This window comes from Amblyomma americanum, chromosome 6 (genome assembly GCF_052857255.1).
Source record: "Amblyomma americanum isolate KBUSLIRL-KWMA chromosome 6, ASM5285725v1, whole genome shotgun sequence".
In the NCBI taxonomy this organism is placed as follows: Eukaryota; Metazoa; Arthropoda; class Arachnida; order Ixodida; family Ixodidae; genus Amblyomma; species Amblyomma americanum.
In genome coordinates, this window is record NC_135502.1 from 2,024,125 (window position 1) to 2,048,360 (window position 24,236).

A 24,236-nucleotide genomic window follows, 5' to 3' on the forward strand; every position below is an offset into this window, starting at 1 on the left:
TGAGCCAAAAATTCCTAGAATCGGTCTAATTACGTCTCTCATGGGCATGTGCATGTCTTCATGTAACCGGAGCTCATGATAACCAGTAGTCTATACAGTAACGGAACGGATTCCAAGAGAAAGCAAGCGTCATAAGGGGCGGCAAAAAATCAGCTGTGGTTTAAGCTTCGGTTAACCCCGGTGAGAAGCGAAAGCTTCCTTTGCATGGCTACGTTCACAAAGGCGTCGATGAAATGCCCGATGCCTGATGGGGAAGTTGGCACCTGCCGCGGTGGGCAGATTGTGATGGAATCAGTAGGTCACATGACTTACCACGTGACACAACGTGACAATTGTCACGTGACCGCACCTACAGTAATGACGCTTTCGCTTCAAACGCCAAGGTGGGCGAATGAGATTAGGAAGTTTTCAGCACAAGGAGGCCGTCGCTGGCACTGGCGAGGGTTAATTTGATGGAAATGGGAGGAGCCACTGTGGCGGCAAAGAAATGTACTTGTATGGTAACCAAATGAAATAATTCGTGCTGCTAATCGCACTTGACAAATGTGAAGCAACGTCACGAAAGCAGCAAGTATTCCTCACCACACTGCAGGAAGATTACACAAAACAGTGAGGTAGAGAAAAAGACGTTAAAACTTTATTTTTGATGTCTTTTCCGCTTGTCTTCGCAATTGTGCGTGCTATTTCTGTACTGCGAACAAGCCCGTATTGCTATCTCAACTTACCACATGCCCCAGCAGTTTACAGTTTTGCAGTCATAAGCAGCAAAAGAACGCAACAAGCATCGCAAGTATTGCTACATTCGCTTCTATCCACTCTGCCGTCTTACCTTTCGCTGATAAGAGCACTATTCGTCTCCTTAAAATAGGGCGAAATACGTCTCAAACTCTTGTCCTGTGGTTGCAACGTTTCTAGCTCAGGCCGGCTATAAAGCATTTCGCACTGTCTCGAACCTTGAAGAGAGACCTAGCTAGCTCCACCAGCTTTTACAATGCGGTAACACGATGATTCTGGAATGGCAATGTCTTTCTTTGACTAGCAGTAGGATGCTACACATAGTAGGGCGATTGCCTATGCGGAAACGTCTGTCACGCAAGACGATTTTAAGCAACAGCTTGAGGTGCTCGTCGGCTCGCCAAGCTGTTGTGCGCCGTGACGCTTGGTCTAGCGACACGTACAACTGCGCCAGAGTTCCACCCCTAAATTGTTGATGATGACGATGTCCACGTTGGGAACCATTTGGAGCGGTTGGTCACGTTGTGGTGTCTAGCCAAAAAAATTAGGGGTGATCAGTTTTATTGATGCGGAGAAGTGCGACAGCATGCTTCCCTCGTGACGAAAATACTCCGTCGGCGCTGAAACTTGCGAACTGAGCATAGTAGAGTGCGATAAACACTCTGAACTAATTTTTTGCGCGTTGACCAAAAGAAAGGATGGGATGACGTTTCGGCTCCCCCACGGGAGCCTTGTTCACAATGAGGCGTAACGTAGCCGCGTCGTTTATTTATACACGGCGCATGAGCGAACCCAGACACCTGACGTCGGTCAGCAATTTCTGTAGTTCTCTCTGCACCTTGGCCGTCGGGTCTCGAGCGAGACGAGCGTCTGGGGCTGTCTGGGCCAATAAAGTAGTTTCTTTCCGCTTTCGGGTGAGTTCCAAAAGGACAAGAAAGTCGCAAAAAATAGTTCAAAGTGTTTATCGCACTCTACTATGCTCAGTTCGCAAGTTTCAGCGCCGACGGAGTTTTTGCAGCACTTGCGAAGTAGCCATTCCAAGCTCATATCGATGAAAATTTATTTCGAGCATGTAATGCAGCCAAACTTAAGCATAGGATATTATCAATAGCCGACAATCATTTGCTGCTGCTTATCTACACTCTAAAAATCACACGAAAGGTGCCACAACGTCAAGAAGCCGCAATGCTTCTATAGAGACGCACGCTATAGAATCGGCGCCATCACCGCCTCGTCCGCCATGTCGTACAGCCGCCGCGCCACCTATAGGAGCTGGAATGACCGAATAGCTGTGATGGATACACAAACGAAAAAGAAAGGCTATGCAGCACGCGGACTTTTTGCAAGTATCACCAATCACGAATGCGTTGTCACGGTGTACGCCCACAAGTCCCCAGAAGTCATGTCATCTGTAGCGCCGGCCGGCTGCACAACCATGCATTGTTTCCCGAGTGTTGAAACGAGATTCGCTTTCTTGATATCCGTTTTAAATTCCTGGACAACCACCTGTGTTGGAGCTATGCACCTCGGGCAAACAAACCTCTACTCCCCTATATATCTGCCCATTCTAAACTCGTTAAAAGGGGCATTATTAATTTATGCTTGAAGAATGCTCTGGAAAAGTCATGCCCCCACCTAATCAGCGAGAGCTTTCACGCTCAACTCGCAAGGTTCCATCAAGCAGGCTACCCAGCTGATATTTGTGTTTCTGTCGCCGAAGGCATACTAAAGAAGAAGCGCCAGGAAGGTCAACTGCCGTCCGTGCCTTCAGAAAGAAAAAAAGACAAAATTGCCGTTATTCCTTACATTCATTGCCTGTCCCACAATCTCAAGAAAATTGGGACAAAAGCTAATGTTCGTGTTGTTTTTTCTGCCCCTGAAAAACTAAGTGCGCTTTCCAAAAAAACTTTGCCCGCTGATAAACGTCCCCAAAAGCTGCAGTGCACCATTAACCACAGAAAGAAATTCGTGAAATGTACTGAAGGCATTGTTTATGACATCCCTCTCTCTTGCGGTAAGCGGTATGTTGGTCAGTCAGGTCGGTGCTTGAATGAGAGACTTCGCGAACACAAAAATAACTTGAGAACTTTTACTGGCAGTAATCTGGCTTTACACTGCAAGGAGTGTGGTTGTGTGCCATTTCTGGACAAGTGCTCGATCGTTGCCAGACACCGGGATCAGTTAACGCGAGAGATTATTGAAGCAGCTCGTATCGCTGCCTTGGACGATAAATGTGTAAGCAAGCCGTCTATCTCCCTGTCCAAAAGAGAGCTGGCCTTCTTAAAGAAACGCTGAATCGTGCACATCCGTAGATCCTCATTCACCTGTTTTTCATTATCTTTCTGGGCGCATGCGCCTGTTTCCCCTCACGGATTACGTTCGTCTTGGCCGCCCTGGTTTCTTTCTTTCAGTCGGAAGTTAGCGCCTGTGTTGTGTCTGTCTTTCTCTGTCCCTTTGTCCCGTTTTGCGCTACTCTCACTTTCCATGGATCACCGTTACCGACTCGCCCAAGTTTCTACCCTTGTTGAAACGAAGCACCAGAGCGGTGACCTCCGTGTAGCAGACATCCAATAAGCCATGTAGCTGTCGTCCGCAAAGGCCAAAGCTGGGAGTCGGCGCTTTTCGTCGAGCCCGCTCGTGGAGTACGTATTTAAAGCCGAAACCAAGGTGTGTCAGTTGCTGTTCTAGGTCTGCCGCGTAAAGGAGGTGCGGAAGTGGTGAGAGAGGGTGGCCCTGTTTAAGGCCGCTGTGCACACGAGTCTGCATCACCGGAATGTGCGATCACCGTGCCTTAGAGTAGAAAGTAAGGTAGGCGACACCCCCATAATGGACAGGCGATAAAACAGGAGAGGCCGTGTGGCACGTTGTCATATGCCCTTTCTTCGTCCAAGAGGCAGCAGAGTAGCTTGCGACCTTCCTTTCGCGCGATTTCAGAGCTCTACGCGAGGAAGAAAAAGTTGCGCTCAATGCGCCGGTCGCGGCAGAACCGATTCTGGATTTCTGACGGGCACTGTTCAGCCTCGGCTTAACTGCTTAGCCAATCCTTAATCACTTGCGTTAATAGGCGGTACGGGACACTAGTGACCGTGAGCGGACGGTAGTGCCGCCACGATTGGGGGTGAGCGTCACCCTATCCCATTGCCAACATTGCCCCAGAGCTGTCAGCTGCTCCACTGAGGATGTTCGTGAATATGCCGGCAAGTTGGACTCGGGGCCGAGGTTCTTCACCAAGGAAGCCGCCGGAATGCCGTCCGGTCTGGTAGCCATGTGCTTGCGGAGGCGACCAGTGGCCCGGTCAAGCGCGACGGGGACCAGCTCCCACTTCGCTTACGCTACCTTCACGGAAGCTGTTGTATCTCGGGGGGGGGGGGGGGCGGGGGGGGATGTGCCAAAGAGGCAACCGTTGCTTGGTAGGCTCATTTCCGTTCCTGATGTCTCGTACGAGTCCTTGACTTGAGCTGTGGCGTAGTCTTCTGGTCTCACGCGGGCAGTCCAGCTGTTCTGTCGGATGTTTGTGTCACAGTCTGGTCCTAGCTGTCTATCGAGGGATCTCATGTAGCGTCAGAACTTCACTGCCGCAGATTCTTCATCTTCCTTTAGGCTGAGCATAAACTGCTTGTCGGCCTCTGCAGTTTTCACCTCTACAATCAGCTGCATTCTCCGCTTAAACAACTGGAAGCATCGTCGGCCTTATTTTCCTGTTCCTCTGCACTTCATGACTGTCCTCATCTGGCGGTTTGCTACTCGACGTGCTCGCCGCGAGTCAGCCACCTACTCGTCCCGCCATATAGCAGGTATCTCGTTGTTCTTTGCCATGTGCTGGCGCATGACAGAGCATAACACTTTCGCATAATCCTCGTAATTGAGCGCTGCTTGCCTCGAACTGTACACTGACGGCCTACGTTGCTTGTTTAGGAAGGTACAGCCCGCTTATCTTCCAGTGTTGCTTCTTCAATTGGCGATGCTTATGACATGAGAAATCTAGTCGAAGAACTGTACATACCCTCTGATATAGAAAGGCGGGTAGTTATCAGCGCATAATCTATACACGTTGCGTTACCCCTGGCACATTTTATGAATTTTGCGTTACAAGTGGGTCTTAGTTTACAATGATTACGTGGAGTAGGTACGTCAGCAATAGGACAATTTCGCTGTCTGTGTCCGTATAGCCGTCAAGCTCCGATAGGTGGCCGTTAAATTCTCTAGCAGCAACCACCTCCTTTTCTCTTGCCAATCGTTGGTCATCTTGACGTACGCAGTCCATCAGACTCCATTTGTCTTCAGACTAGGTGTTTCAGACGGAAAAACATATCACGCATATTGCTGTGCGCACACCACACACGTCCCCGGTAACCGGCAAGTGAGCTCTGCATACTCCATCCGCTTTTCGCCAATGGAGACCTTGGCGCCACAGCAGCCCAACGCCCCCACCTTTGCGGTTTTGTCCTGACCTGTTGTGGCCGGCGCAGCACCACTCAGGGTGGATAGGAGGCTCTTCTGTGTCTATAAAGTGAGCCTCCACCACTGAGTATATGGAGATTCTTTCCGCATTCAGCGTCCGGTATAGTTCCTCCCATTTTAGTGCGCGGCGTGCACCGTTCATATTTAGCAGCTTCATGCTCAAGCTGCAGCGCCGGCCTCTACTCTGACGCGTGGCGGCCATTCGCGTGCGCTCTGCTTTAGGCGCAATTGTCACTTCTTCGTCATCGGCCACTTCTCTGGTATATACGATGTGAAACACAACGGTCGACCAGCTTAAACCCTACTCAAATACCGCATTTACCACTTTCTCTACACACACAACCTCTTCCCCCCGAACCAATACGGCTTCACGCACAATGTCTCCACAACAATGGCACTACATTCATGAGCCCGCACAATGTAGCCAGAACACATCAAAGCAATTAACCATCCTCCTAATCTCCTTAGACATCAAAAACGCCTTCAACCTAAGCTAAGAACGCCGCATCGCCAACTTCCTACATCAGCACAAATGCCCACCCATCCTCATGTCACTGGCCGCCCAGACTCTCCAAAACCGCCCTATCTCGTACAAGACAACACAGGACAAGTAATCCAAGCACTTCCACAGGGCTCACCGCAAGGATCCGCTTTAAGCCTCTTACCCTTGGATATTACAGTCACTGATGCCAACACCACATTACCTGAACACACTACCACCCAAGGTTTTGCGACAATATGACACTAACTGTACACGGCACCAAAATATATCACTCGAACAGCGCGCTACCACCACTTCAAACATCACGCAACAGTGGGCAACAATACAAATCTCATTCAGCACACACAAATGTAAAATACTAACCATACGAAACAAATACGAAGCCAGACTATCACACGTTAAATTCACTCACTAGACACTCAGACCACCTCCATGAAAATCCTTGGTATCACATTCTACTCCAAACTGACATTCATGCCCTATCTCAAACAAGTACAACAGAAGATAGCAACTTTCAACACAAACTTCATCCACTTCACAGGACACACATGGGGAATGACAGCAGAACAACTCAGAGCCACCTACAGTCGCGCCAATGAGCGCATTCTCCTATACGCTTTACCGATATGGTGCAAAACACACCCACATACTCAGGACACTCACAGAAATACAACGCATCCCACTCCTCAAGATAACCAAAGCATTCAGAACCACACCCAGTTCGGCTCTTCCCACCCTAGCCAACATTCCGTCAATACATCTTATCACAGAAAGAGAAAGCTCACTATTTTACATCCTCCCCAACAACAGCACATTCCGATTAGACAACCTCATCATATAATCAAAAAACATCAGCACTGAAACCGAAGTACAACTTCTCCACCCCAGAAAGCCCATCGACCTCAACCACACCACCCGCTTCTCCACGACCTCCAACCTTTACATCCACACAGATGTATCACAGTCAGAAACAGGCACCGGCGCCGCTTTTGCCCATACTTACCCGCAGGCATCAAATAATCGTCACAAAAAAATCAAACTTCCCTTTTACAGCTCCAACTTTGAGGCGAAGGCAATAGCCATATACAAAGCACTTGACTGCACCAAAAATACACCACCGCAAGCCACGGCAACGGTACTCATCGATAGCCTCTCCACACTGAAAGGGCTAAAAAACCCAACCAACTCAAACCCACTCGTCAACAACATTAAATCAATTTGAAACAAGCCTGAGAACACCACACATTGCACTACATTATGTAAAAGCCCACATCGGCATCCAGGGTAACGAGGCGAAGCTGCCAAAGCAGCAACATTCCGGCATCCCAATTGAAATCCCAGCCAATAAAAACTCCAAAAAAAAACGCAGGATGGTTACGACTAAGTAGCGCGAGATTGAGCGACAGCTGTGTAGGCATTTAGTTTTGGCACGCGGCTATTCCAAACACAGCCACCCGTTGGCTTATGCGGCCCAGGTTGGACGAGACATGAGGTGGCATGAGACGACGAGACACAAACAGGCGCACAACCTTATTAAAGCCTTAACACATCCTACGTGGTGTCATGCGGGATGATAACCATACCCGGGTTGCAATGGTAACTATGGATGGTAACCATGGTAGCCCACCCACCGGTTACGCCGACGGCGACAACACCGGCGGCGATGGTGACGCGCAAGCCAGGGACGGGCGCCTGACAGCTATCGCTGTAAAACGCAATTAAGAAAACGAATTTATAAAGTGGGCAAGCCATTGGCACTTAGGAGCATTGGCACCGGCTCCCAAATCATACCCGAGCTACAAGAACTTCAATAACAAGCCACCAGGCCAGAGAACACAGGCACTCTTCCTAATGTAAAAAAACAACAATTTCATCCTTTTAATGACTAAGCACCTACAACAATCTTATCTCCACCCCACTCAGGTTCCTCTGCTCACGCAGCCAGCAACATAACTCTCAAGCAGCCTAAACTATACAACAGACCCGATCCAAACCCTCCCCATTGAACGCTCTCAAATCCCCCCCAGCTTGGCTACCCTGAGGGACAAAAATAACCAGGCACCGAAACCAATAAATTTCAGCCGATTTGGGTAACTTTTTTTAATACCAGATGTTTGCCATTAGGCATAATCAAAAAGATAGAGAGGATATGGAAGAGTTTTAAGGAGGGTAGACAAGCCTCGCTTAAAAAGTGGCAAAAGTTCTCGATAAAGCGGTTATCAACTGTCCCCTTGCGATAGTCGCCTTCAAAGTCCCATCACAGGCCTACCTTCTTTCGGAAGCGTCGTCTCACGGAGGCTGTAGCCGGGCTGTGAGGCTGTGACGCAAGCGTTTTGCGTCACACAGTTCAGGCGCAGCACCACAATGGGGATATGCGGATATGTGCGCTAGTATGACGTCAGTTGTCAGGGGCGGTGGCTTAGAAGCGGTGCCGCCTAATTAGCGCCCCAGGTTCTCGCCTGGTTGCCACCGGCTACACTTTGGCATGTAAGCTACCCGGTGGGCAGGTGAGCATTGCCGCAGCGCCTCCGGTTCTCGCCTGGTTAGCACCGGCTACACCTTGGCAAGTAAGCCACCCGGTGGGCAGGTGAGCAGTGGCACAGTGGCAGGTCTTATGGCAGGTCCTTCTATCAGTGGGACTTCGGTTGCGACCCAGGTTGCCCTTCCCGAGCAGCCTCTCACGATTAAATGCCGCCGGACACGGTGGGCAGCTTGCCGACCACCTGGCGGGCAGGTGAGCAACCTGCTACAAAACCGGCTTCAGACAGACAGACAGACAGACAGACAGACAGACAGACAGACAGACAGACAGACAGACAGACAGACGGACAGACGGACAGACGGACGGACGGACGGACGGACGGACGGACGGACGGACGGACGGACAGACAGACAGACAGACAGACAGACAGACAGACAGACAGACAGACAGACAGACAGACAGACAGACAGACAGACAGACAGACAGACAGACAGACAGACAGACAGACGGACGGACGGACGGACGGACGGACGGACGGACAACGCCCAAATGCGGACAATTACCACTATTAGTTCTAGCGCACTAAAAACAACCATAAGGACCCCGCAAAGAAACATGAACACACATAAAACGACAGCGCAAAAACAAAAGAGGGAGAAAAGCATGAACTGAAGCGGCTGATTTGGGGTTCAGCGAAAAAAAAACGAAAGAAAAGGTGGAGATAACTGAATTCACGCAGACACCGCACAGCTCGGACAGCCAGAACCTCAATTCGGGGTAGGGTGGGCCACTTACCTCCGTAAAATACACGCAGGGTGCAGATTGTACCCCCCCCCCCCGCCTATTCCTGTCACCTCCTCCAAACATCCCCAGGGAGCTAATGGATCATCCAAAAGACTCCTGACCCCCACCGCGTAAAGTAAAAGCAGAACCACTCACTTCCAGAGCTCGGCAAGAACCCCCTCGCAAATCCTCAAGAAATTGTCTATATTGTCTAAATTTCACTGTACCATGCTTCCACGTGTAACCATACTCTACCCAAGTACCCCCGTTATTCCTATGTGGTATCCGCACTGTCATTATCAATTATGTGCTCCTGCTATCTATCTTTGCTATAAAATAAATCCGTTGAGATCGTGCTCCGTACCCGTGACGGTGGCTTGGCTAGATAGTAGATATTTTTTATTTCTTTTCAGTGATTTTTTGTTTAGCTCTGTCTTTCTGCGTTGCAAAATTCTTAATTGGAGCAATCCCTCATCATTTTTATTACATTACATTAGGCCCGTTATACATATCAGCACGGGCAGTGACACTTCATTTTTCAGTAATTTTAAGGTCCCATCATACTTTTTTTTTTTCTCGACCAGCTTGGTGAGGGCTTCGATAGAGTTGTGACTGTCAGACTGCGCACCTCTTTGATTTCATGTGGAGCCTTTGACTTGTCTTGTTCCAATAGATAGCGTCTCCCTTCATGCTGATTTTGGGTGAGCCGCTTCGTTCGACCGCAGCCTTAGGCCGTAGTGCTCTATACAGCCATTGGCATCAGCAGCGTCGGCTCTACCTCTGGCTCCTCGTAGTTGGTCTTCTGATGATGTGTGCGCCGGGGAGCTCTGCAGTGGTGGGCTGGTTCCCTGACATGCACTTTGGTTGGGCTGTGCGAGAGGCTTCGTAAAAAAAGCGCATGCCCTCCTTCCGAACTTTGTGGCTACCTGTGCAGTCAATTTCCATGAATAAAGCATGCCGTCTAAGCTTGTTTGTTGGATCTGGCTTTCTGTTTTCATGAAATCGATCCTGACACCCCATTTCTGATATACCTCCTGGTCAAGAGAGTTCCGGATCATGCACCTCTCGTTAGAGTTTTTTTCTTTTTAGTGCGTATCACTAAAACCCCAAATCTCAGATTTCGCCGATGTTTGCCTGCCCACAACCTCTACCCGTGACCTTAAGGTTGCTCGGGAAGGGCAGTCTTGATCTCACAAGCCGCACCAGCGGCAGCACCTTCCACCACTGCGCCAGGAGTGGTATGAGGACTCCCAGGAATCTAATAGAATGACCAATTCCGCATATATGACACTATTGGTATTAACGCTGTCGCGTAACACATTTCAGGCGGAGCTTAAGTGTCCTTTGCATATTTTTCTGTACCATTTCAAAGGCATCATTTAGTATCGCCCTGGCTATGGTATACATGGTAAGGCGATTGTCTGCGCGGGAAATGGTCGGGGATTCAGCTTGTATTCGTTCCCGTTGCCAGCCAACGGCAGTGAGCGCTGAAAGGTTTTCGGCCTGCAAGATAACTTGCATCTGAACTAGTTGTTTCATATTGCTCTTAAAACAGCAATCGGCTCGCAATGCACTTGTGTTCACCGGTTGGCTTGGTAGGGGGCGTACTATTATATCCTTGGTGTTGTTGCTTCTGTTCCTTTCTTTTTCGGAGTTATCCATTGCTCCCTGTATTGCTCCAGCATTGCTCCCTCCCGAGTGGCTAGCGTGATATTTCTCTGCAGTTGGGGACTGTTGGCCATCCCGTTGAGACTTACACACCTGGCTTGTGCCTATGGTGAGTTTAACAAGCAAGCTTGAGTGCTGTCACCCCCGAGTCAGCAAGCTTTGGTTTACGCCCGGCCTCGGAGGACTCGTGGGCACTCCACGAACTAGCGGCGTGCGCCAAATGCAGAGGACGAAACGTGTAACATCACTACTAATAAATTTCGGCTTGTGTGTGGAGCACGTGTTGTGTGGTCGAGCTGCGGTCGTTTGGCGGCGAGATCTTCGTGCTAACGCTAATTTAGGTTGGGGTGGCGCTCGCTAAGTTTTGTAACCGTGGCTACATCGGCGCCAAAAATAACTGACCCCCCCCCCCCCCCCTCCAAGTTCCGAATCGTGCCACACTGCATGCGGGTGCCGCCTTACAATGCACTCCTGGTGTCGAGACCTGCGCCCTCATGTAGTGTGGCATGGTTCCGAACTTGGAGTGGGGGGGTCAGTTACTTTTGGCGCCGGTAGCACATACCACGTACTGAAAAAGGGAATACCGCCGAGTCGCTAAGCCACTGATGTTGCTAATCCACCACTAGAAGTGTGTGTCCGTTGTTTGAGATTGGGTTTGTGACGATGTCGACACCTACTCCGAGCCATTGACCAAAGGCTTCCCTTCCATAGTTTGTTGCGTTTGCCGCATCTGACGTGTGTCGCTCAACAGCACAACCAGCATAGCGAACGTTCGCGTCTTCTTCGCAGATGTCTAACCAGGTCAAGGATAAGCTTCGCATGCTCTTGCCGACACTGCACGTACCGCAGAGGGGCCAGACAGCAGTGCAGAAAGCAGTCGGCATGCTCGGGGCGTGCTTGGACGCTCCAAAGGACCAACACGGGCTCGAAATAGGCGCCCTGAGGAAGTTCATGGCCACGTTGGACCTCGACCTCATGGAACACGCAAAAACGGACTCCAGCATTACAGTCATCATTCGTAACGTGCTTCGACTATCTCTAGAGTACGGTCTGCCCGCCTTCGTGATGTTCCGCGTCCACATCTTCGACGTCCGCGACAGCAAGCCGCTCCTGCAGGTCGGTGAGCTGAATCAGCCTCCAGCGGCTATGAATTCTGTCTTTTGATGTTGGCACCGTTCTGCTGTCCATGTAAACGTTGGTGTCGAAATGGAATATTTCTGTGGTATCGCTGCGGCTAGTGCGCTTCTATCGCACAATTAAGATGGTTTGTTGGGTTTTATGGCACATAGGCGACTAAGGCCATCATGCGCCAAGCTCGAGGTTATCGCACAAGTAAGATGAAAACAAAAGCTGAATATGGAAAATTCAGTCAAGCCAACATACCAGTGTAGGGATCATCACAAACGGTGCGAGTCTGAATATATTTGGGGAGGCGAGAAAATATTCCAACTTAGATCTAAGTTTCGTAGCGGTATAGTCGTCCTATTTATTCATTAATGCGTTAGCATTAGGAAAATTGTGCCCGCATTAGAAAAAGTTTCAAATAAGGAAGAGTGTCATGCCGGGAGACACGATCACGCCGATGCTATTCACCGCCTGATTACAGGAGGTATTCTGAGGCCTGGACTGGAAGCAGTTGAGGATAAGAGTTAATGGAAAATGCCTAAGTAATCTGTTATTCGCTGATGACATTGCCTTGCTAAGTCACTCAGAAGATGAAGTGCAAAGCATGATCACTGAGTTAGGCGGGCAGAGTGGAACGGAGGCTCTAAGAATCAAATTAATACTCAGGAATCCGAAGTACTGTCCAACAGTCTCGCATGGGAAGAGCGGTTCACAATTGGCAGCGAGGTGCTGGAAGTGGTAAGGGAACACGCCAACTTAGGGTAGGTAGTGAGCGCTGATCCGGATGATGAGCGGGAAATGACTAGAAGAATAAGAATGGGGTAGAGCGCATATTGCAGGTTTTCTCAGATCATGAATCGTACTTTACCAATATCCATTAAGAGAAAAGAATACAACAGCTTGTATCTTGCCGGTACTCATCTATGGACCAGAAATGTGGAGACTAACGGAAAGGGTTCAGCTTAAGTAAAGGGCAACGCAGCGAGCTATGGAAGGAAAACTGATAGGTGTAACGTTTAGAGACCGGAAGCGGACAGAGTGGATGAGGAAACAAACGCGGTTTACTGACACCCTATTCGAAATAACGAGAAATAAATGGACTTGGGCACGACATGTAATGCGAAGGCAGAATAACCGCTGGTCATTAAGGGTAACGGAGTGAATTCCAAGAGAAGGCAAGCGTAGCAGGGGGCGGCAAAAAGTTAGGTGGGCGGATGAGAATAAGAAGTTTTGTGGGAATACAGTGGCTGGCAAAGGGCAGGTTTAATTGGAGAGACATGGGAGAGGCATTTGGCCTGCGCTGGGCTTATTCAGGCTGGTTATGATGATGACAGCTTTAGAAGGGTCTACGGAAGCGGAAATGGCGACCGCCATCATGCGTGTCTCAGTGGGCATTGCAACAGCACAACCGAAAACATTCTAAAAGATCTATTCTGCTTTGTACTACACGTTGCAGCTGCGTTGTTTTGCTGCCAGCTGATGCAATGCGCCGGCTTTCCGGCGGCCGGAGCAGACCGTAGTTACGCGTGATGCTGACCTAGAAACATTGGCACGTGGGATATACCTTGTCTTTGTTCTCCAGTTCATCCGCCTCGTCAGGGCAAAAAGCATCATAATGACACCGACAAAAGAGAGAGAGAGAGAGAGAGAGAGAGTGAACATTTATTTGTGAAAAGGAGACCGGGGTGGCTTGTCGTTGGGTCCTCAGTTCAAGACTCCAGTGGCTTCCGCCGACGCTTTTGCGATGGCGACTAGCGCCTCCTGGTCTTCCAGGGTACCGCTGGCCAGCGTCACCTCCCACTGCTCCAGCACCGCGTTGTGCGTCTTTAAGTGGTTCGGTTTAGCTGAGCATCTCCATGTTATGTGCATGAATGTGGGAATATCGCCACACCAAGGACATACATCTGCGTATAATGTTGAGTGAATGCGGTATAGGTGGTGGAGAATGGGGAAAATGAGTGTTTGTATGCGTCTTAAGTGGTAGGAGCCCACCGGGGAAAGTTTGTTACGTGATGGGGGGTAGAGAAACATATTTAGGTGGAGGGTATCTAGCCGGTTCGAAAAATGGGGTGAGAGGGGGCAGAAAGTAGAATCGGCGTTCCCCGTTCGGTTGGTATAATCTCGAGCTAGGGCATCTGCCCCAATATTGCAATCGGGACCTGCATGTCCTGGAACCCAGGTGATATCATCGTACTGGAGATGGTCGCCCAGAACGCGCAGAGCCGTGCGCGGGACACGTCCACTCGTATAGGCTCTGCGGGCAGCTAGGGAGTCTGTAAAAATGTGGGTGCCATGGGGTTAGGTGTCGCTCATTTTGATCGTGATGGCTATTGCAATGGCTTCTGTGGCCGCCGGATCCGGTGCCGTGAAGGACGCTCCAAGATAAGGGATGTTGCCGTGATTGACAGCCGCGCAAGCATATCTGTGGAGCTGTGCATAGGAAACCACATCCACATTCATAGCTGAGGTTTCTTCGCCGTATTGCCTGCGGAGGCAGCGAAGACGGGCCTGACGGCGCAGGGCCTGTGACTCGTGGTTCATGTGGCGAGGGACAGGGTCCATGTAAAGGCTGGAGCGGACAGCATTGAGAACTCCGGTCAGGGCCGTGGTCCTGGTGGCTTGCGGGTCACCCATCCTTGAAAGGATGGCCATACCCACCGAGGTGGTGAGGAGACTTGTGTGCTGGGAGTTTGGAACGGCCACCTGGATTTCTGCAAACGTGCTGTGAACCACAATTGCAAGCAGTCGAGTGGTGGATGTACACATGGGGAGGCCCAGAGCTGTTTTATAGATGGTACTGATAAGAATATTGATCCTACTCTCGGCGGTGCGATCAATATTGTGGTATGGGAGACCATACTGGATTCGACTCATGGCCAGGGCCGTAACGAGGTGGATACTGTCGTCCTCGTGCGTGCCCTTGCGATTTCCAGCGATACGTCGTACTTTACGTGCGATGTTGAGCATGGACGTGCGTAGAGTGGCAATGGTGTGGGTGGGCATGCCGTCTTGCTGGACTCAGAGATCTCTTCTATAGGGCTGTTGTGAATTTCGAGCATTATGGGGCCGGGGGAACGATAGCGGGAACCATGAATACGGATGATTTCCGATCTGTCCTGTGCACATTGCATACCGCCGGGCTGAACAAAATGCTCGACCACAGTGATGGCCGTTTGTAGGGTTTTCTCTTTGGCGGCGAGAGATCCTCGGGTTGACCAGATGGTGATGTCATCCCCATAGATGGTATATCCAATGTCGGAGTGTGTACAGAGTTTGTGGGCGAGAGGGGCCATAGTTATGTTGAACAGAAGTGGTGATAGGACCGCACCTAGCGCAGTGCCCTTGTCAGGTGTTTGGAAGGGAGAAGATCTAGTAGATCCCATACCTATCGGGGCTGTGCGGGCAGTGAGGAAGCTGGAGATATATTGGTTTTTCAGCAGCGCAGGGGACAAAGGACGTGACTAGTGCACAGACACGGTGCTATTGTAACATGCGAGGTCCACAGCGTATCTGATTTAGACCTTCTAGGATTGCTGAGTTGGAAGTATTCTCAAAGGCGCTTATAATGTCGTGTTAGAAGAAAGTGCTATCTGCCGTGAGGTATCCCCGTGAGGACGAAGTGTTTGAGAAGAAAGGCGTCTTGCGTAGAAATACCTGATCGAAAGCCGAGCATAAAGGGGGGAAAGAGATATCTTCAATATAGTTTTGCACGCGTGTTTGGATGATCGGCTCGTATAGCTTGCCTAAGCAGGAGGTAAGCGATATGGGCCTGAGGCAAGATAGGGAGGGTGGCATGTTGGGTTCAGGGATGAGTACCACTTCTTCATGTTTCCATTTAGGGGGTATTTTGCCTTGTGTCCACAGTTCATTACTGATGTATTGGGTAAGTGCTTGAAGGGAATCAAGGGAGAGGTTGCGTAACATTGGGTTAGTGATTTTGTCGGCACCTGGGGCGTTAGAGCGGCCACAAACGCGGGCAGCTAGGAAGACCGCTTCATAAGTTATTGGCGCGTCGAGTTCCGGGTTGGTGTGGCCGGTGTAAGTGGTAGATGAGGTAAGTGGCTGTCGAGCGCCGAGATATTTGGAGCAGAGGGTGTCTTGAAGTCCATGGTCAGTGCCGGTGAATTGATGGGCTACTGCTTGCAAGGTTTTATTGGCAGACGCCTTTGTTGCTTCATTTTTTGGCGGCAGCAGGGGACGTGGGAACACTGCTTGATCACGTCTACAGTATCGTTACAGCCACGTGTACTATCGAGGGAATCTACTGTCAGCGATAGCCCAGCGTCAAGGGATCACAAGAACGCCTTCACGCCGAGAGGCTGCCGACGCATGCTTCATTTTGGATGCACGTCGCCGATCGCCACCGCAAGAGGACCCAGCGCTGCTTCTGACGACTGCTGTTCTTCCTTCGCTGGATATAACCCTCCGCGCAAGGCCGAAGACGACATTTTGGCGGCAGCAGGGGCCGTGGGAACACTGCTTGATCACGTCTACTGTATCGTCACAGTCACGTGTACTATCGAGGGAATCTACTCTCAGCGATAGCCCAGCGTCAAGGGATAACCAGAACGCCTTCACACCGAGAGGCTGCCGACGCATGCTCCGTTTTGATGCAAGTCGCCGATCGCCACCGCAAGAGGACCCAGCGCTGCTTCTGACGACTGCTGCTCTTCCTTCGCTGGATATAAACCCCCGCGCAAGGCCGAAGACGACATTTTGGCGGCAGCAGGGCGGTGGGCACACTGATTGATCGCGTCTACTGTATCGTTACAGGTTGGTGACACATTTTCTCTCGTTGACCCGCTGTAAATTCCACGCTGCTACTGTTGCCTCTGCTGCTGCCAAGTGCCTTACCATGTCTCCCCATTGATGAGTGTAGCGAATGTGAACAGCTCATAGCCGATCCCAGTGAAAAGTGTCTCTTGTGCCATCTGAGTGCCATAAAGGTAAATGTGCTGGCGTATCCGAATCAACTCTGAAATCGAAAGGCGAATCATATAGAAAAAAATTGGAAGTGTTCAGAATGCAAGCGGGTGAAATCTCATTCCCAAAAACTTGATAAGCCTGAAAATGAGCATATTCTTTAAAGTGTTTAAGCGGTGCTTCTAACAATGAATGAGAAGCTCGATGTTCTGATGACACTCAAAGAAAAAGTTGATGGAATTGAGCTTTCTGTTCAGTACATGTCGGATCAAATGACATAGTTGCTGAACCGAACCGACGAAAATGAACTGGACATTAAGGAAATCAGGGCCAAAGTAGAAAAACTTGAATCCGCTGAGAGCAAAGCTGAGTCAATCGCGCTTGAACTTGACAACCTTCAGTGGCGCAGCCGCCGAACAAATCTGGAGATTCATGGAGTACCACAGGAAGATAACGAAAATCTTTTGAATAAGCTGAACGCTATCGCTGACAAAAGTAGCCTACCACTGCTTACTGATGCTGACGTGACAGCAATCCATCGCTTGGCAGCAAGCCAGGTAGAATTCCTGGCATTATCTGGCGCTTCACGATGCACACCGTCAGAGATCAGTGGTGGTCAAACAGACGGAATATTTCTGATACCAACAGTGAAGTACACGCGCTCGAAAATCTGACTAAGCGTAGCCGCTCGCTACTTGCAGTAGTGAATGAATGGGCAACAAGTATGTCTGGCACTCTAATGGCAAAATCCTTACTCGGAAAATCGATGGCGCGCCGGCGATTATTGTGGTTGAGGTCAGCAAGCTTGACGAGCGGTCTTAGGTTTGCAAACGGTAGCTTTGCTTCTCTTGTTTTTCGTGCTTCCTAATGGCTAACGTTACCAATGCATCGTTCATAAATCCAAGCCAGTTTGTAAGCTATCTAGGTGCAGAGTTCCTAAAAGCGTTTAAGTGTATACATCTTAATGCCCATTCCGTTATAAATAAAGATGCAAATTTAAATGCCTTCTTCGATTACGTTGGTACGTCATTTGACATCATCATGATCACAGAAACATGGTGTACGGGCGAATTTGATGTTTTCCACCTTCCAGAGTATCAGACGTTCTATCTAAACCGTGATCCCGCACGTGGTGGTGGTGTTTGCATGTTGGTCCGGAAAGAATGGCAGCCTGACCTACTACCGCTGTTTATTACAGAGTGTGCTCTTGACCACGATGTGTTGTCCGTGTTATTGGACTCTACTCTTTTCGTGGTCTGCTACTGGCCTCCACAGTCAAAAGTTGAAACGTTTTTTAATTTGTTGGAATCTTGGTTTTCCTTTGCTTATGATGAACGTCTGACACTTGTACTTGGAGGAGATGTAAATATTAATACGTTAGGTATTGACGCGGCTAAGACAAATCTAGAATTGTTAATGATTTCAAATGGTTTTTCTAATGTAATCCAGCTACCAACGCGTATTACGCCTAGATCAACGTCACTGCTTGACCTGTTTGTCACAAACATTGACCGTAATATGGCTAAATACGGTGTCATTGTACATGGCATAAGTGACCACATGCCTGTATTCTTTTGCTTTAGAAAACAATATGTGAAGCGCAATTACCAAACATACCTTTTACAAGCAATAACTGACAATAACTTATCTGTTTAGGCATAAAATTGAAAACACCAGTTTTGAACCCATTTTTTCCCCGAGTGACCCAAAGAAAGCTTATGACGAGTTCCTGCACATTTTAAAGCCATTATACAAAGCAAGTTTCCCTATGAAAACTGCGAAGCGGAATCGGCTCTTTCGCAAGCCGTGGCTAACCCCCAGACTTAATACGAAGATACGCTTCAAAAATAGGTTCTATCATAATTTTATTAAAACGAGAAGCCAGTGACTTCAATGCATTTAAGACATACCGAAACCGCCTTAACAAAGAACTCAAAAAGGCGAAAAATGAATATTATGCTACTGAATTTGGTTCAACTAATGGCCGCTCAAATCTCATGTGGAAAAAATGAATAATTTATTAGCGCGGTACATTAATCAAAATGCCATTTCTTCAATTAAAATAAATTATATTGAAATTTCTGGGCAGGATTTAGCAGAGACATTTAATAAACACTTTGTTAGTGTCTCTAGCGCTGTTGTTGTTGAAAACTACCTAAGGGATGTGAATAGAATTCCAAATTCTATACTTCTTAAACTTGTTAATGAAGCTGAAGTATTTCCTCTTTTTCATGCAATAAACTGCTCTACGGCTGTGACGGAATGCAAATGAAGCCGATCCGGTTCATTTTGGACCTTATTTTGCCTTGAGTTACGCATATTATGAATGTGTGTATTTCAAATGCTGTCTTTCCTAGTGGTATGCAGTGTGCACGTTTTTCTGTCCTCTACAGAGAAGGTGATAGAAACGAAGTGAACTGCTACAGGCCAATATCAATACTTCCTATATTTTCTATGTTACTTTAAAAAATTATCTATCGGCAATTTATTTCTTTCGAGTCTGATAACCATATATATACGAGCTCTCAGTATGGTTTTAGAAAATACTTATCCCCAGAATCTGCTTTACTAGACCAGAAAGAACACATTTTGGAGGACCTTGAACGAAACAGAATAGTAATTGGAATCTTTATTGATTTCACGAAAGCTTTTGACCTTATTAATCACAATTTGCTACTCCGTAAGTTAGAACTATGCGGATTTCGAGGGCACGCAGTCTCACTAATAAAATCATATTTAGAATTTCGCAAACAGGCAGTTACATTACAAGGTTTCACATCTGCAATGCAGCCCGTCTGTTCTGGCGTTCCCCAAGGAAGTAAACTTCGTCCTTTCCCTTTCAATACCTACATCAATGACATTGTTTGTGCTGCACCGCTCGTAAAATTCGTTATTTATGCGGATGACACTAGTGTATTCATATCTGGGGACAACATAGATGAATTGGTAGATAGAGCAAACCGCGTGTTAGAGCAACTAGATCAATGGGCGCTGAGAAATGCGTTAAAATTGATATCACAAAGACAAAAGTTGTAATCTTCCGCTCTAAAAACAAACTAGTCTATTTGAGCACAACTATATCTTTAAGGTCCTGTCCTTAAGAAGTAGTAGCTACGTTCACAACATTAGGTGTTATATTTAATAAAAACATGTCTTTGGACGCCCACATATTACACATAACCATAAAATTATATCAAATTCTTGGTCTTCTCTACCGTAATCGTCACGTACTCCCAAAATCTGCGATGCTCTTAATTTATCAGTCCCTTTTTAATTCTCGCCATAACTATTGTGGCTTGGTCTGCGGTGCTACAACTCAGAAAAACCTGCAAAAGATACACGCACTGGAAAAAAGTTTTCTGCGCCTTCTTGAAAACGTGCCTGGGTCTTATCACACCGCCGAACTTTTCGCGAAGCATAAAATAATTCCTGTACCGAATATGTTTCCTTATCGTCTGTGTCGAGCTTTCAAACAAGAATTATCTAATCACACACGCTTCCTTCAAACGCTAGCAGAATTAGACAATCACACTCCGACGTATGAAACAAGAAGCAGAAACCAATGGAAAATAAAAACGTATCGAACTAGCTACGGTATACATACGCTACGAAATAGGCTGCCACGAATATTGAACTAACTTTAGAACAGAACATTAGTTTGCGGTGTATCTCACACAAACGTTTAGCGGAACTATTCCTCTCACGCATAACTTTTATTACTTTTTTCATGTTTTTTTCTTCTTGAACACATATTTTGTGATAGTGCTATTGGTTTTGCATGTTTACTCACCTCTCTGTAATAAGAAAAAGTGTCCATAGTTGGCCGCGCTCATGTTTTGTTAGTGTTATTTCTTGTGATCGTGTAGTTTTTCACCTTGAAGTGATCTTTCGTGATTGCTTCTGTTGCCCTTTCTTCCGCTGTAATAAGTTTTCATTCCGAAATTCGTTGCTGTTGCCAAAATGTAGAGGGTCCACGGCTCTGTCAAGCTGTTAATGGGCAGCTTTTACTCCGGGCTCCCTGTCATCATGAACCGCATGATGGTCGAATAAAGTATTTATTATTATTATTATTATTATTATTATTATTATTATTATTATTATTATTATTATTATTATTATTATTATTATTATTATTATTATTATTATTATTATTATTATTATTATTATTGACATTTCTAAAGCTTTTGCAACAGTTCATCACGGTACTTTATTAGAAAAACTATACTCTATAGGTTTCAGAGGTCCGTTTTACGATGTACTCAAGAATTATCTTTCCGGTCGATCCCAAGTTGTTGTTTTAGACGGGATGACAAATGCAAGTAATCAACTTTCATTGAAGGCCGGAGTTTCGCAGGGCTCTATATTATCACCTCTTCTGTTCAATTTGTTTGTTAATGACTTATGTCACGTATCCAATAGTCTAATATTTCGATACGCCGACGACACTGTTTTGCTTTCCAAGCACTTTTCGTACAACATGGCCATTACTAATCTCCAGAATAATATACACAAAACAATGACTTGGTTCACTAATAACTGCTTGGAGGTTAACCCGATTAAAACAAAACTCATTTGCTTCAGATCCCCATTAAAATTAACAGCTATATATGCGCTGTTTTTTCTACATGTTCACGACTGTTTTCCCTGTAATCCGCCGCGGTGGCTGAGTGGTTATGGAGCTCGGCTGCTGACCCGAAAGACACGGGTTTGATCCGGGCCGCGGCGGTCGAATTTCGGTGGAGGCGAAATTATAGAGGTCCGTGTACTGTACGATGTCAGTGCACGTTAAAGAACCCCAGGTGGTCGATATTTCCGGAGCCCTTCACTACGGCGTCCCTCATAGCCTGAGTTGCTTTGGGACGTTAAACCCCCATAAGCCAAATGTTTTCCCTGTCGCTGCGTGCCGGTCACCTATGTGAGTTCGGTAAAATACTTGGGGGTCTTCTTCGACAGTGGTATGTCTTCGCACGTCCAGCTATCACACGTCTGTGATAAGCTTCGGAGCGCGGCGTGGTTGTTTTTCCATATAAAATCCATTCTTCCTTTTCTCATAAAAAGAACTATTGCGCATGCTCTGGTGTACAGCATTCTCCGATATGGAGTTACTGTTTTTGCTTTTTGCTCGGCCAGATGGCAAAACAGAGTTGACACTTTATTAAGAAACATACTAAGAAATGTAGCATATGACGCCCCCTTTTCTGTGTCCGATAATATTTTCACAGCCCTTCGTCTTCCATGCTTTCGAACACTCTTTTTACAGACTGTAGTGGTACGACATTTCTGGGACAGCAATTTTAAAATACGTCATACAGCTTCCCGAAGCCTACGTAGTACCATTCGTTTTGAGGTGCCGCGCTCCTCAGCAAGGTATGGGGAAGCCACGCGCTGTGTTTATGTTCTCCAAATTTTTAATGATTTGCCAGAGGAAGTGTTTTCCACAACAACAAAAAAGCGCTAAAAATCATGGCTCAATCTTTGTAACACGGTTCCTATATGTCTGAAAAGTATTCAAGATCAGGCACGAAGTATAAAATTACTGTTGTCTTAACGTAGGTTCCTTGTTGTTATATGTTTATTTCTTGTTTATGCTACTTTTCCTAACCTGTTACGGCTTGGTCACCATTCATTTCGTGTTAGTATTGTGTTGATATGCTGTGTTGATAATATGTTCATATTCTATGCTTGTATTGCACGTCCGTCTGCCGACTTTGCCGGGCCAAGTCCCTCAATCCACTAGAGGATTTGACAGGCCCGTTTCATTGCTCTGTACGATATGTGCAATAAAATATTTATTATTATTTATTATTATTATTATTGGATGTAGAAAGCTGCGCAGTATGCCCCATGTTTTAGTAGTACTCAGGGTGCCACAGAGGGAGCCGCAAAATCAATGCCAGTTTTGGGTGGAGAGCTGCGTTGCGTAGTCCTGAGCTTGTAAGGTAAGCTGCGCTATGCGCTTATTGAGGGTGCGGTTATGTCGTTGTCGGCGCCATCTTTTCAGCAGGCCATGACGGGCCTCCCAGAGGTGGAGGAGGTGGGCGTCGACTGCGCGGTTGTCCGCGGTCTGTTGGAGGGTTTGCGTGTGCGATTGATTGGTGTCACAGAGGGCCTGGGTCCATGCCGTGATATCAGTAATAGAGCCGGACTGTGAAGCCGCGGCTCTGTAGGCTTCCTAATTGGTTATCTTGATGATACCGAGGGACATCCGGTGCTGTGGGGAAAGTGTGCTGATTGAGAGTATGTAATGGTCGCTACCTAGGGTTTCCCTTAGGTTAGTCCAGGTAGGGCGCGGGACATTCTTAGTGAAAGTGAGGTCCGGAGAGGTGTCACGGGAGACAATATTACCTAGTCTTGTGGGGACTGAGAGATCGGTTATTAAGGTAAGGTGTGTGGCGTCCACGGCATTCAGTAGAGCGGTCCCCTTGGCTGTACCGACTCGGTAAGTCCAGGTGGTGTGGGGAGCATTAAAGTCGCCAAGTACAGCGAGACGATTACATTGGGATTTGCAGTGGCATTCCGAGAGCCGGGGCCCAAACGGAGCGTGTTTTTGTTTAGGGGGACTGTAGACATTGAGGATGAATGTACTTTGTTTGCGGGCCTTTCAGGGAATAATTTCGGGGAGTTGATTATCGATGTCGAACGAGTTGAGGGCATAAGCGGTAGCGGCTACGGTTTTCAAGACCAGTACGGCTATCCGGGATGCGAGCTGAGTCTGATGCGTGTAATAGCGTCGTATGCGGATACGGATAGGCCCTTTGCCGATTTCTTAAAGGCAAATGACGTCTGGTGGCACTGGGGCGGAATGTATATATTGGAGAAGACATACTGCTATAGGATGAAAAGAACGGCAGTTCTACTCTCAGATTTCAAAGTTGTGCCGTCGATGCGTTATTGGGCGTCATTATGGTTGTCTAGTGCCGGGAAGCTGTCCCGATTCTCCAAATCACTGACATCCGACGGCAGTCACATGCGGCGTTGGTGGGGCCCACTAGGGGGGTTGGTAGATGGGATTAGTTTACGCGGTAGGCGGTTGGTGCAAGTTGCGGAGGAGGCGTACATCCCCTGCATCTGTTGCTGGAGTTGTTCTTGCATTGCAACCAACTATTTCTGGATCTTTTGCTGGAAGGCGACCATTGGCTGCTGCATCTGTTGTTCCTACTGTGAAAGTTGCTGTGGCATGGTCTGCAAGATATCGTTCTTCATGCGGTCGAATTATTTCAACCGGGCCAGGACTGAAGGGCGCGGATGTATGTGCGGGTGTCGTTGCTGTCGAATTGTCTGGTGAGGGCGTTACTGAAGCAGGCGTAGATGAGTAATGCGACTGGTGTCCCGGAGCTTGTGTTGTGGACTTGGTGGTTTGTTGACTTAGCTGTGTGTTAAAGCGCGATATTTTTGCCTTTAGTTGGGTGATTTGTGTAGAACGAGTTTTTGGTGCAGAGGAAGCAACAACTGACCAGCTCACCTGTGATCTTGAGGCCGGTGCTTCCAACTGTGGACCAAGCCCCTTGGTTGTCCCGGATGTTTTGCTGACTGCCCTTTAAAAAAATCGTCTATAGA

At 47.9% G+C, this 24,236-nt stretch overlaps 1 protein-coding gene across 1 annotated transcript in view; it reads left to right on the forward strand.

Annotated features, from left to right (window-relative positions):
* Positions 1 to 24,236, forward strand: part of LOC144094444 (membrane metallo-endopeptidase-like 1) — a 69,725-nt gene that overhangs the window by 4,895 nt on the left and 40,594 nt on the right. Inside the window, exon 4 of the mRNA XM_077628380.1 lies at positions 11,421 to 11,747. Coding sequence (XP_077484506.1) covers positions 11,421 to 11,747 — 327 coding nt within the window. The remainder of the gene's footprint in view (positions 1 to 11,420; positions 11,748 to 24,236) is intronic.